Source organism: Triturus cristatus, chromosome 5_2, assembly GCF_964204655.1.
Source record: "Triturus cristatus chromosome 5_2, aTriCri1.1, whole genome shotgun sequence".
NCBI classification, from domain to species: domain Eukaryota; kingdom Metazoa; phylum Chordata; class Amphibia; order Caudata; family Salamandridae; genus Triturus; species Triturus cristatus.
In genome coordinates this window covers 146,640,258-146,655,383 of record NC_140588.1, presented here as the reverse complement: position 1 = coordinate 146,655,383, position 15,126 = coordinate 146,640,258, and the positions used below count along the sequence as shown (strand labels likewise).

The window sequence follows — 15,126 nt, the reverse complement described above, 5'->3', positions numbered from 1 at the left end:
ATCTCTTCAAGAGAACCAACTGCCCCAGTGTGCATTGGAAGTTTGTAATTAGTCAAAGGTATGTGTGTCTCTGTAAGCATTGCACTACACATGAAGGTTGAACCAGTTGTTAGTCCTCACACACATACACAATACTGGTAATAAGGGGTATCTAAAGCATTTTTGTGGCTCACAGTGGGCTAATGGTGATGCTGTTATGCGAGCACATTTAGGAGCCTACACTAAGCCATGCTCATTGCATAAACCACCTAATCACTTCATGTGACCATGGTGTCCATGCCCCATGATGGAACATATATATGAGTGCTTCAGTAGTTGTTTGATGGTGGTAAGGAAAGATTACGGCACTGTGGAATAGTTGTGCAAATAGACAGGCCGCAAACAGTGGGTCACTATTTGTGCATTAGCTGTTTGTAGCTAGTCTCTGATTTTTCAGGAGACCTATGTACTGATTGTGCAAGAAGCAGATTCTCCAGTTTTAGAGGTTGCAGAATGACCTGCCCAATTAATATAAATTAGGAAATGTCGTAAATTAAAAATAAATCAACATCAGACCACCATCCCTGTGTTTGCATTCACAAACAGGAATTTCTTCTTAAGCAGCACGTTTCCTAAAGGAATGGTGCTACTTTAAAAAAAAATTCCAGTATGAGAATATTTCACAGGGAGAAGTCTCCTATACCACTGCCTGCTCATCAAAAGACCATCCAACACGATTTCTAAAGGGGAAGCTGTCCAATGGGGATAGCATCCCCTTGGTAATCTGTTACCACCATATTACAGAAGAGTCTATAATATTTCCCTAGCAGACAGCTTTCCACAAGACCTGAATGATAGAGCAGGGCTCTATACCTAGCATACTGAGAAATTTGATATGTTACTGAGCACTTTTTAAGGAATTTGAAAATGTAAATGCAAACAAGAAATATTTCCCTATACTATTTAACATTATACGAAAGAACATTTAAGGGGATAAAGACCATAAGTGAAATATAATAAATTGGAGGGATTACTTGTCCATGTGGCCCTGAGTAGCGATTGGTTATCATTAAACACATGTTGACCCAATACGTAAAAACTAAAACAAGGGAAATACTGTAATCTATGTATGTTTGGTGTTTTAACCCTCAAATGCATTTTGTATTTTGGTAATACTTCTTTGAGTGGTGGCCACAATTGTGATTGCAAACCACTACCAAATTTCACAATTAGAAGGAGATGCCCTTTTCATGCCCCCTTTTAATTGTTACTTGGAATTAGTCGTAAGGCCATTTTGGATTAGGAAAGAATAAATTGCAAAAGGGGTTTAGTAAATTGTACAATCTGATGTTGCGGTCGCACAACCTGTGAATTTGACCAGGTTTTGTGACCGCTAAATAGTTTTAGTACATCTTCCCATAAATTGCTTCTCATTACAAAAGGCACGACATGCAGAAGATAGTCCTAACCTTTCCGAACATTGGCAACGATATGACCACACACCAGAAGTATCAGCTGTGAATGCGCACTTTGATCCACCATTAAACATGGATTATCAAAGGATCATCCTGTGGTCAAGGAAAGCAAGTACCTGGTATGCCAAAGTATGTTATTTACTTACAAAAGATGGGGATGGTTGTGAATCCAGAGGAGTTATGATTTAAGCTATGAAAAACATCAGCATTACAGGCAAATTTGAGGTCAGAAACTTCAAGAAGACAAGACGTCAATCCTTCTCCGGCTATGTCTCATTGGTATGGAACTCCAATCCAGGGCAAGGATACTTCAAGAAGTTCTAGAAGAAGCTGAAAACACATCTCTTTAAAAAGATCATTTCATTGTGGCTCCCAGGTAATTATCCCAACTCAAGAGAATCCACACACTTGCTCCTGCTCTTTCTCTGCAACTCTTTAGCCCCTTTCCTAGTGTGTCCCAACTCACTTCTCTGAAACTCAATACCCCAATCTGTTGTGGAGCCGCACATTTGACTCCCCGTGATGTGCTCTATTCTCTTTTGTAGACCCATTTCCCCAGTGCTTAACATTTCGCACAATATAAACCTCTTACACACATATGTGGACCTGCGGATGAAAAGCAAGTCATGGGGGACTCCTAACAAAATAACTTCACCAATTCCATTTTGCACTTATCACTATATAAAAGATTTGAAGTCTGCCCCCTTGTAACACACCTCCTAAGGTCTTACCCTACTGCTTTCCATCCAGGTTAATTAAGGAACTCTATTGCAGTCAAACTCCCTTTCGTGGTTTAAATAATATATGCCTAGGTTTTTGCTTCCCTCCCCCACATCCCTTTCACTTTTCCTCCTGATCTTTCCAGATTGCTGTGCACTTGCTCTCTATGATAACATAAAGTAGGCATGGTGCTAGGCAGATGCAATTAGACTGAGTACTTGCTGAGCATGGCAAGCATTTGTTTCTGGTTTGGGTTCCAATCAAACTGCACTGCCGTTTCAGAAACTTCCTGAAATGCATTGGGTCAATTTAAAATAAAGAAGAACATGTGGAATTATTTGGTCTCCTTCCCGTTTATGCGAACAGCTTGGCATGGGTATGGAATGAATAAAATGAATTGAAGAAAATATGGAAGAAAATAAATATGGTGAAAGAGTAATGGAGTAAGCATGGAGTTAAAATTAAGATACATTGGAGAACTTAATTGATTTGATACAGTCAGTTTCTGAAATGGCAGTGCAGTTTGATTGGAACCCAAACCGGTTTCGTCGTGTTTGTTGATACTGCAGAGCAGTGGGGCAGAGCGCGGAGCAAACATGCACTCTTCTATAGGTCTGAAGTGGTCAAGCACGATTAGCAAGGAGAACACAGGTATGCATTTCACCACCCATTTGTTTACAAGCATTTGTTTCTACCACAGGTTAGTAAAGAGGACTGGAGACTTTGGATACAGTTGAACCAGATGCCAAAGCATAGCCAGCCATCTAAAGCCAACCTCTGGTCTTCGGAACAAATATTTTGTTTTTATCCATTATCACTTTTTTTGGTTCTACCCTCCTCCCACCCCCACTGTTCTCCTTGCTTATTGCCTAGATGAACTATTGTTAGTTTTCTGGGTTACTGCTTTATGGAGAAGCTTTGTGGAGAATCTTTTGCTGTACCGATCAACAGTAAATGAAGCTATACCGCTCTCTATACCATGGATGTTTTGTACCAAATGTTTATTTTGTAACAATTTTCTGCTATTTGTCTTGTATTTACCCTTGTATGGGTCGTACCTTAAACTGCACTCTATCCATCCTTGCAATATATGTTAAAATCAATAAAAAGAATTACAAAAAAGAAAACAGTGAATGAAGCTTCAACTTGAGTACTGGTGCTTCTGGTATATATCATTGGCAATGAGTTTTTTTACATCCTGAGATGGTTCGGGTTTTACCATTGCTCCATCCTCAGTTGGAGATTATCCTGTGTGGGGCATTATATGTGCACTCTCCACAGGTCTATGGGAATACAGAGGCAGTGGACCAAGGATCAATGGTGGCTGTTGATCCCTGAAAGTAATGGAGTGTAAGGCCTGTTGCATACACTGAATCTCTGGCTCAACTCTAAAGGGTTTGTTGTCACACCCACATGTTACACAAGTGATCCTAGTCCAATGCACCATCTCTGAATGAGAAAGACAGGTTTTTGTAGCCCCATAAACCCCACCCAATATATAAATGAGATGGTGTCAATGTTTTTGGGTTACTAACAGGGAACAGTTATAATTCAAACAACCGTTCATTAATGATTTAAACACTTAAGATCACTAGAAATGGAATATGTTTTTCAACATATTTATTTTAAAACAGATATTTTGAAATGCTGGGATCTAGTGCCTATAAAATTGGTAACATCACAGAAGATAATAAAAAGCATCTAAACTTTTCAGTCATAGGGAAAACAGAGAAAGATCATAGCATCACAATTTATAGCCCTTAATCCATCACTGTGCTATCTCTAAGCGCTATGCTAGGTGTAGCAAATGACTACATAATAAGGCTGAGTTTCAGAGGTGGTGTGCATACCTGGACAACAGGGTTTGTTGTCAGGAATATCCTGTCAGCTATTCTGAGCACATGGCCAAGAGCTAGGAGATTGCATCTATGAGAGAGCATAACCCTGGCACCAGTTCGCAAAAGCAGAATGAAAGAATGAAATGCTTTACAAAGCCTCAGAGAGTTGTCCTGGAGACTTCTTCAGTCAAGAAGGATTCTGGTGTCATACTCATCTAGATCTGCGTCTGTGACCTGGGTGAAGTTTCTCTCCTAACTAAATGGTCAAGTGGTAGTCCTTTTAGATTTAAAATCGAATTTGGAATGTCACCTGGGGAATGTTTTGACATAATCATACACATTAGTGGATGTATTTAAAGGGTAAAATAACGTCAATATAGACCTTAATATTTGGGTTACGGTTGTTATATGACCTTGAAATGGCACCTGTTTCAGACTGATGATGCACTGGGGGGTTTGTTTATGTCTATATCTGAATGACTTGACACTTTCACAGCTCTTAAAAAGATAGCCATAGACAACATCTGTGACAAAAGCAGAAATGCTAAATATTTTGCATAATTTGAGGGAATATGGCAGCCTCCTTTGTCAAAGATGACAGCCTCTATGGTCTAAGATGGCGACCTCCATACCTAGGATGGATTTGGGGCCAAAGGTAAACAGGCTGGACAGTCTAACTGGAATGGAGACTATAGTTAAAATGGGACTGGTCCTAAATGTGTTTTGAAGAATCTAAAATTGAAACTAAGAAGCCTAAAAGTACGTGGTTGAAATAGATAAAATAGCTGAATTATGGAGGGAAACCGTCATAAGATGTATGACTTTTCTAAGCTAAATGGTTACTAAATTATCACTGAATGGGTTTTACAATGTTTTTGCTTATCAGGCATATTATTATACATTTACAGAATAAAAGCACATGCCAGAAATGTGCATTTGATGATATATCAACTCATCACTTGTTACATGTTCAATAATACATCTTCAAACTGAAAAAAACAGGGGTCTCTACACTGGGAGACATGAGGCTTGAAATTGATGGAGGGTAATAGCAGGCAGTTCACCCATTTTCTTCAAAATCTGCCTCACTCATACTCACACCCTCTCACATTTACTCTCTTCCCACTCACTCAAACTCACATTCTCTCACTCATTCTCACTCATGCTCACTCCCACTTATTGTTATTCATAAAACATACTCATTTATACTTACGAACTCCCTTACATATACTCACTGACTCTGGGCCCTGGTACAACTGCACATGCTGCACCATTGATTGCTAACCTCTGACTCACTTCCACTCCCTCTCACAACCTTCAGTCACTCGTTCTAGCACACTCACACTCCTTCACTGACTACATCGTTCTCACTTTCACTTATTCATACACTTGCATATTCAAATTCTCACTCACTTTCACTCTTATGGACACTCTCAAACATACACACACTTTCACTCAATCTTATTCACTCTCAGTCACTCACAACAACACTCATGCTCAGAGAAATTGCATGTTTTTTTAACTTACCTTGCTTACTTAGCTGGCAACTTGGAGGCTCCATGGCGGCAGCAGAGCAGGAATCTGGTGCTGGGTCTGGGAACCAGCAATCCATGATTCCCAAAAAGGAGCAGCAAGGGCACGTTAGAAAATGGGAAGACTCACCTCAATCCCTCTTCTAGCTTCTTGATAGGACTAGAAGCACAGCCCTATAAGAAACTGGGATAGTGCTGGGGATCCTACCCCTGTTACTCTGTGTGGCTCCTCACTGGCTTCAGGGATGTACTGATGTGTGACTTGCCAGGCACATTTTAGCAGATTAGCTGTGCTTCCTGAGGGATGTGCAGTATGTCTGCTAAATAAGATAGAGTGTGCCTGTATGAGGGGATCGTAGTTGGCCTACACTCCTCGGACATGCACAATCCAAACATCCAGCTATAGAGTGTTTTATTTTGAAACAACACTCTGTAGCTGGATCAGGCCTCAGCTTGTTCCTCCTCCTCCTGTCATCAGGACCCTGGAGACAAGTCAAAGCAAGCTGACCCATGCACCTGCAGTGTTCCTTTAAACAAAAAACCTGTGTCTTTATGAACATTGCTTAATTGAAAAACTTGCAGGGGCCTCACAGGAGGCGGGGAGCTGTGCCCTGAAGTTTCTTATAAAGAGGTGCTGCTGCCAAGGAGGCTGCCACACCAAAGTAGTAGTTGATGGAGCCTTCTTCTCTCCAGGCTGACTCCATGCGGTTCCCTTCCCATCAAAGAGTGACTGTGCACTGCAGAGAACTGAAGCTGCATCCTCAGCTGCATGTTCTCCACACTGCTGGAGAAGTGCCTCCTTGAGAAGACTGCAACTGTCTTAGCCGCATGTGCTACTGCCTTTCAAGCTGCTGGGGAACTGAATCCTGGATTAAACAGGAACTGTCTCAGCTGCATGTGCTACTGTCTTCTGGGGTCCTGGGGAACCACCTCCTCGATAGGCCTGGAGCTGCCTCAGCCATATGTGCTACTGTCTTCCGAGCTTCTGCTGGGGAACGGAGTCCCAGATTAAATGGAAGCTACCACCGCTTTCGTTTTCCAGTGACAGGAAGGTGTGGACTCATGTGACTCTGCCTGCCCTCCTCTACATTTTTCTTTAGGGAGGAAATGTTACAAAATGTGATAAACTCTGAGGAACTTTAAAGTATAGTAAATTATTAATTTTTATTTCCTTTCTACTGGTTAGGATACAGCATTTACGTCTACTCTGGCCAGTTGTCCTTAACGAACTGTACAATATATGTTCTTTTTGGAATTGTATCTCCGCCTCCCCATTTTGTAGTGAACCTTTTCAGTCTTTTCTTCAATCATACTTAGGATAGTTATTGTCTTCTTCTATATTACTCTTCCCCCACAAGATAGCTTCTGCTAGTATGTCCAAACATCCCATTCCCTGGAAACAAAGGATGAGGTGTTTTTGAGTCCTAGCTTATTTCCACTGGAGTGCAAAAAATGGTCACCTTTATGCAAGCAGCATGTCTTACTTCATAACTTAGGGGTCCATGGAGGGAATTTCTTTTGATAATTTACCTGAACATAGTAATGATAATGAGGGTGGTGAGAAAAAATATGTTTTTTATACTACTATGAGAAAACTTAAAGAACATATTGGAGAATTAATAAATGTAGTATTGGAATGTCGCAAATTGTTGCTTGTGTACAAAGTACATCACTAACTATGTGGTTGTTCTCAGAGGTCTGGCCAACACTTCTGAACTATTAGGTGATCTTTGTGACTCCCTTATCCATGAGCAAATAGTGAGATGCACTAATAGTTCTAGAATACAAGAGAAGCTACTACCAAGTACCTTCATCTAAGAAATGCTGTAGATATAGTGAAAGCATGTGAACATATGCCTACTGCTGTAATAAAATAAAAACATCTAGTGATCAGCGCATTTGTATTTTAATAAGTTACAAGAATACAGATGGGTCTCATAGGACACATGAATCTTTAACAGTTAAGTTAAAAACTTCAAAAGGCAACCCTGAAGTAAAATAGTTTAGATGTGGTAATTTGAGAAATTTAGCAAATTAGAATTCCTTTTTTACTTAAACTTCTTCATTTAGAAACTGTGGCAAATAGGGCACTTAACCCAAGTATGAACAGACATTAATGTTAAACAGGTCAATGTAGTTGAGAATGTAAGTGAAGATTTAGATAAACTTGTTTACCAAACTACCAGTGGATTGTGAACATTTGCACACACCAACAAGCGCAATTTCTTTGGATGGCCATATTGTGAGAACGCATGATGTCTCATGTTCACCATATACCCTTATTGACAAAAGAGTCTATGGTGTTTTCCCCCAAAAAAATTATTACACTATGGAGGTTCTTGACATCATTATGAGAGTTACAACAAAGACCCCAAACCTCTCATTAGTATTTTAGTAATGTTCTTTAGCTTCAAGGATAGATTCACTCAGGGCTTTAAGTGGGATGAAAAAACTAGGGGGTCTGTCAAAGGGGTGTGGCCAATGTTATTAAGGGCGCGGCCTAAAAACACATAAGCTAAAAATCTGTGCTTAGCATACTGTGCCACCCGACTTGTATTTTGATGTTTCTGTCAGAGCATCCAGATACATGATGCAACAAGTAAAATCATACCTACAACAAGTCAGGACTATTGGCTTTCTCAAAGGTTGTTAGTTTCATAAGATAAATAAGCTGCAACGATGGCTTGTATACAATATTGAAAAAGCTTACACTTAAAGCCCTGGTGACACAACGACAATGTTGCTGCTCCTGATTTTTAAAAAGAGAAAATTACTCTCTTTAAAGGATTTCCCTTCCCCTACAATGCTGACCTGGTATGACGTCATGCTGTAACATCTCCACAAGTGAGAAATGAGCAGTGTGGGCAGCGCACGCTAGTGAGAAGTGAGCATTGTGAGCAGCGCACATCGATGTGCCTGCTGTCACTGCAGTCTGGAAAAAAACGGACCGCCTGTGCCAGTACACAAAACAGAGCCCAATAGAGACCCGTTTCGAGGCCCCCGTTAAAAAACTGCCGGTGCTCAGCACCAGGGAGAGTTGGCCCACTGAAAGCCCTGGATTCACTGTTGGTAAGGTATACGTAGTTGAACTAGATTCCTATTTACCTGGTTGGAGACACCAAAAGTAACCAAGGATTAAACTCAACCCCAACTCTAAGGATCCTGTTCTGTTGGTGAAAGGGCGTTTGTGAAGTGAGGATGAATGCATGTATCCAAGGATTTACTTAACATTTTCTAGGATCATTTAGGTTTATTAAGATATATCTGGCAAACGATTAAACTGAGAAAGTATGCAACTCCAGTGGTCCACGAAGTGTGCTTGATTCCCTTTCTCATAACCAACCTACAAGAAAAAGAACTAAATAAGTTAGTCAAAGAAGGAGTCATTAAACCCACTGGTTTTTTTTGTGTGAATGAAAAGGATATGAAGTAAGCGTTCCCCAGGAAGTGTGTGTGGCTCACAGTATTGAGAAAGAAACGGAAGCTCCGGAAGCTCCGGAAGCTTTAAAAATATACAGTGATTAAGAAACAAAATTAACAGCGGAGTGTTTTTTTATCAGAAACAGGGAACAAGCAGCAAGATCTGGCTTGACGATTTACGGCAGCATCCCGGGTCTGGCAGTTGGCCACCAAACCGGACTCGCCAGGGCTGTGTGTGGCTAGAGAAATCAAATTAGAAATGACTGGAAAATTATGTGTATGCACAGTTAAACCAGTGGTGCGCGCGCACCACAGAGGAGCAGGGCCGGGAATCGAAAGTAGTGGTGGGCGCGCACCACAGAGGAGCGGGGGAGGGAGAGCAGCAGCGAGGCGAACGGTGCGCTGCTGCACGTGCTGGCCACCATCGGGAATGGGCGGAGCAAAGGCGGGACTTGCGCCCGCCTTTGCCCAATTGCGTGCTGGCTTTTATAAAAAAGGCACGCGAAAGCCAATAGAGCCGCAGGAAGAAAAAACACATGCACGAGCGTGTGAGCAGCTTTACAAACCCCATACAAAAGGGCTTTCGCTGCAAGAGCAGTGCTCTGCACTGCAACACAGGGAAGCCCTGCTTCCCTCTCCCCCATCCCCCACTCCCCAGACAATGCATCTTTCAAGAGTCCATGTGTGACTAGCTCCTCCAGCCCATGTTACTCCTTTGCATTCTGGAACTTATATTCTGGTTTTATAATGTATCACAATAAGAAACCAGTACTGTAAGTCCAGGGCATAAGTCCTAAAAAAGAAGTGGGGGGACTAACCTCGTTAGCCAGTATGCAAATGACATCAGGGCGCGCAACTACACGGCGCGCAACATAATGGCGCATGACATCATGGCGCACTACATCACAACACATGACATCGCGCAAGGCATCACAGGAAGTGACATCATAGAAAGGGGCATCGCAAGCCACAACTTTACAGGAAGTGGCATCACAAGAAGTGACATCAGATCTAAAGCCCTAACATATATGTTTAGCAAGGCTATCATGTGTACGTTTTAGCGCATTGCGAGGATAAGAGCACAGTGAGCTATGGAAGATCATACGTGATGTCTACACCTTGTAGTCCCCCAGTTTTAGGTAACACATCCTGTACATTCAATTACAAACATATAATTTATTGTACATGTAATATGCACTTGTTGATGTAAAGGGCTCTGACACCCTGCATTGGAATGAGTTAGGCTATACAAGAAAAATGAGTGTTACTTAAATTATTTCAACGCCTCCTCAGGAGAAGTAAGCTCCATATAAATGCAATTTGTTTTGTTGTAAATACTGGGAAAGACCAACACATCTGATATTCTTACAGTGCATATCTCCTAAACAGGGACTGAACAAAGTGAAAAGCTGCCTCTCTTAGTATGTGTGAAGTGCTAACAAGGTGTGAACCTTTGTTTCCCCTTCACTTCATTTGCATCTGGTGTGAGGCTTCTGGCTGCTCCCAGTCAAAAGACTCGAACAAAAGGCGGCCTGATTACCCCTCAAATTCGGCCTATGTTATGGGCCCAGCAGAAGGACTGGGAACAGAAACCGTCCCTGGCCAACTCCCCTGGGGGGGCTGAGGGGGTGCGGCCGAGCTGTTTGCAAGGGCCGGTTTTGGCTGATTTTGTTACCAGATGCCGATATTGCAGGCCCCCAGTAACAAAAACGGCCCCCAGGGGACCAAAACCAGCCCCCACCCTAGTGGCCCACCGGTAAAATGCCTGGTGCCCGCTACGGACAGTCCGGCCCTGCCCAGCAAGAGTCTTAAATAAGAAAGCCCCATCCTGTCCCTGTCTGCACGTTGTTGCTTGTTGCAGAAGGAAAGCAGACCACGTGCAGGCACTGCTGAAAGTGTCCCGGCGTTTGGAAATTACACCAGGACGAGTTAAGGGCATTATTCAGTAGGGCCCAAATTCTTGGCAGGGTGGACGGCGTTGACCTGTGAAAAAAGTAGGTGGACGCGTCCACCCGCGTGTACCCCCGACTCGTGCCCTGGGTAAGTCACGGGATGCAAAGATGAAAGCCCGACTGGAAAGCTAGTCATTCATGGACCTGTAAAACTTGGCAGATATGTATTAAAGGATGGGGGGCATTTCCCTTGCTTCCTTTAGGGTTTATTGTAACTGGGGCACTCAGGTTTTCCCGTTCCCTGCCTGAATTTCTCATCCAATCCAGAAATTATTTTTGAATTCCGGAATTTGCAATCCTGGTATTATAATGTACTTAACAGGTGGACTACAAGTTCCAGCATACAACGGCAAAACCTGGACTTGATGGGCTACTCACACTTGGAAATGGAAACATTGAGACGTACTGTGTGAGTTTGCTGTGTCCATACCTGGCATTACAATCAGTGGTCGAAGTGGGGGGAAAAAAGTAGGGGAACTGTGGGTGGAGAATCAGAGGGCGGGAATAACCTGAGAACTGAATCAGTGGGCGGAGTTGGAGGTGTGGCCAGATTGTGCAAAACATCCCACTTTTTAGTATTTGTTTGGCATTTCACTGACCAGTTACAGCTAGCAATGATATTTAATTCAATCAATGGATACACATAATTATTTAAGGTTTAATATGAGTTACTGACATTAAAATACAATCACGCAGTGGGATACGTTTCCAATCAAAGACTGTCCCAAATACGCTTAAAAGTGGAAGCACAAGCCATTTGTCTCTGATCCATGGAGTTTCTGTCTTCAGCACTTCTCCCATTTTCCACAAGAGCAGTTCAAACATGAATGGCAAAATATCCTAGTTTGCAAAAGTTTTCCAAATAATTATGGCTCTGCCATATTTGCCACATAATACAACATCTTTTGTATTTTAACTAATAAATTGTTTGCAGCTCAAACGGATCAAAAGTTACAAAAAAAGTGACGTGCTGCTGTGAAGTGGACGGCCCCTTTGCAAAGGTTGCCTAGTCACCTTTCTCACTGCTGCATGTGTATGTTACACTGGTACTAATAAGGCAAAATCTTTCCAGAGACTGTTAGCATGTGTAAAAATGTCAAAATAATAAAGTGCTAGAAAGTATACTGAATTACGTTGCAGCTTTTTTTTGCTGCATAATTTAGTCATCACTTTGACATAATTTTGTCTTCTTTTGCTGCATAAGTCCAGTGCCCCCAAAGCAGACAGCACGTCTTAAAAGTGCTTGTGCATGAAGCAGAGAGAATGTGAAGTTTGCAAACTTAGTTTTGTGTGCGTGCAAATCCTGCTTTGCCAATCCCTGGTGAGCTGCAGCTACTACTGCTGAAACAAGGCCAGTGAAGGTACGAATGGGTGAGGCGGACTGGCCTCAAGGGCGGGGCCGGCTTTAGCGCTGGTGGTGCCCTGTGCAACAATGTTTGTTGGTGCCCCCCAATGACCTCCTCCGCCATGGATTCCCCGGATTCCCTCAATTCCACCCTTTAACAGTGCCCCTCAAGTCTCCATAACCACACTCTCTCTGAGATGCATGTAATTTGAATTACAGTGCCACTCATACCAGTGTAGGGTTTTAGAGCCCTTTACATCACACACACTACACAGAGACAATCAATTATACGTGTGTAAATCACTGTATAGGAATGTTACATAAGACAAAGGACTAAAAGGTGTAGAAGTCACATGACAACCATACTAGTGGGCAGTATAGTTTAATAGTGATTGGTCTGGACAAACACAAACTATACCATGGTTGGGGATTCTCTTTAATAATCAGAATTGATTTCTATTCAAATGAACACTTTTTGCAACATTAGGATAATCAAAGACTGGGGGAAAAAACGACAACGCTCTCATTTATACCTTGCAGTTTACATGCAGCTCTTAGATGACAATAGCTCACTGTTCTATGTTAGGATTTTAACTTCTAAACTGCAAGTAACCAAAGATCTGTCTGACAAGAGCAGTAACCCGCTGACCTATTTACATTATGTGCACTTTGTGATCTGCATGGTACATGTTTTTGCAGCAGGCACATTTAACCCCCTGCGGAACCTTTCCATGAATCAAAACTTCCACTAGACAAAACTTTGATCTCTCTCTAGGAAGAACATTAATCATCGGAGTTATCATAACATTTTTATAGTTGCCAAAAATTGCTGGAGGCCTGGAGGGAGGCAGCAAGCACTTTTAAAACCATAATATACTTGCCACCCTAAGTCAGCACCCAGTGTGAACACACCGGTCACACCGCCCTAGAGCTGGCACTTCTCAAGGGTCCTGTGACCTCAGTGACAGAGTCACACTTGCTATACTGTGTACTGCTTCATAAGCCTACCCACAAGACTAGAGGTGAACTTCAGTATGGGTTGTGATGGACAGGCCTCCAAGGTTACCCCCCCCCCCTAGGGCAAACCTGCTGGTGCTAAGACACCAGGGCTTCTATGGTCTTGCGGTGCCTTCTTAGGCCTAACATGGAAATGTGCTCCCTCAGGAGAGAGGACTGGTCAGGAAGGCTGAACCTGGTTCCCCAGCTCCAAATTCGGCAGCTCTGACCATAGTGCCACATCCTCTCCCCCAAAGAACACCATACTGCCCCACTGAGAGAAACTCGCACAGCCTTCAACTACAACCCAATTGTGCCCTGCTATACATACTTGGATGCGACTCAGTTCAAATTACGCACTAGACAAGAGCAATACGCTGCCTAAAAAAATGTAACAAATCTTCAAAAAAGCAAACCCTCATAGGGAATGCAATATTAAGTTAAGCCTATGAAATGTAAGCAGGAACAACATGGTTATCTCAACACTTTTACACTCACTATTCAGAAATCAGCGAGTGCTTGTGCCTGAAAAGTTAAGGACATGACTAGAGGGACCGGGAGGGACCCACTACAATGTCCATTGCTTATATCCTTACAAAACGCAAGCAGTATGGTTTAAAAAAAAACATCCATGAACACGGAGTCGCGGTACGCATTTTGTTTTTCAATCCACCCATCAATCCGGCATTGCGGTATCTCCAGGAATGGTGCACTTACTCATTCAGGGAAAACAATGCTGTTCAAAGAAAAGAAAAAACAAAAGTAGCGCTTCACTGGCAAACTGTATAGTGGCGCTAATGTGTTTGGGTGTGAATAAAATCAATCTGGCTGCTTTGTGAACACAGTCTTGCTTTATTTTTCATAGTTGAACCTTTTATTTCTGTCCGTCCCGGAGGCTGCACTTTGGAATAGAATAATGTCAGTAAAAGACAACATTTGCAGCAAAAGCATTTTTCTTTTTTGGATCCATTTCACAAGGGAACAAACGAAAGGAGGAAAGAGAGGATGAGAACCGGTTTTCAGTGAGTAGGAGCGAGACAGAAAGAGGGAGTAAGAGGAAGAAAGGCAGGGGAGGCAGCTACCAGCTGTAATTTACAATATGACTTTTTTCATGGATATAAAGGGGTAGGTTTGCTCTTTAAAGCTTTGCAGACTCCCAGCACAAATTTCAAATGAAGACAAGATGATATAAGAAACCGACAGCGGCTCCCACCCATGCCCTTCTGCTACAGTTTGCACCACATCTGTGTGAATTACCTTTACAAAACGCCAGAGAAGGGAGCATAACAAGCACCCGGCGTGAAAATAGAGACTGAGTCGTCACCTTGTGTCTCTCACTCGGATTGGCCAATGAGGAAGGTCAGTCAGTCTCCGCCCCCCACCTATTAATGTCCGCATCGTGACGTACCTCGGTTTGCAAAGGTTGTGATGGGGAAGGAGGGTGTTTGAATGTTGGCTGACAGAACGTTTCTTATCTACATAGTTTTGGAAACCGAACGTTACTTTTAGATTGTAACTAAGCCTGGGCAAAGCACTACGCTACGCTTGCGTAGTTTGCGAAGTTTGCGCTACTTCGCACTACGCAAATTGCACGTAGCACAGTGCGAACACGCGTAGCGTAGTGTTGCGTAGTGCAGCGGTCATTTTTTGCTTGCTCGCGGTCCTCAATGTCAAGTTGGCGACAGCGAGCAAGCAAAATGACATCCCGGTGAGACTTTTTCCTCGTTCGCGATCAGCAACATCAAGTTGGCGATCGCGAGCGTGGAAAATAAACCTCCCGGCGAGATTCTCAACGCGAGGAGGTCAGGTTTCTCATTGCGAGTGGTAGCGCATGCTCGCGACCGCTCGCGATGAGAAACTACCAGTCCG

The 15,126-nt window shown here is 42.7% G+C and overlaps 1 protein-coding gene across 1 annotated transcript in view; it reads left to right on the top strand.

Annotated features, from left to right (window-relative positions):
* Positions 1 to 5,691, top strand: part of LOC146822734 (zinc finger BED domain-containing protein 5-like) — a 52,855-nt gene extending 47,164 nt beyond the window's left edge. The window contains exon 3 of the mRNA XM_085606288.1: positions 5,553 to 5,691. Coding sequence (XP_085462414.1) covers positions 5,553 to 5,691 — 139 coding nt within the window. The remainder of the gene's footprint in view (positions 1 to 5,552) is intronic.
* Positions 5,692 to 15,126: the final 9,435 nt, after the last annotated feature.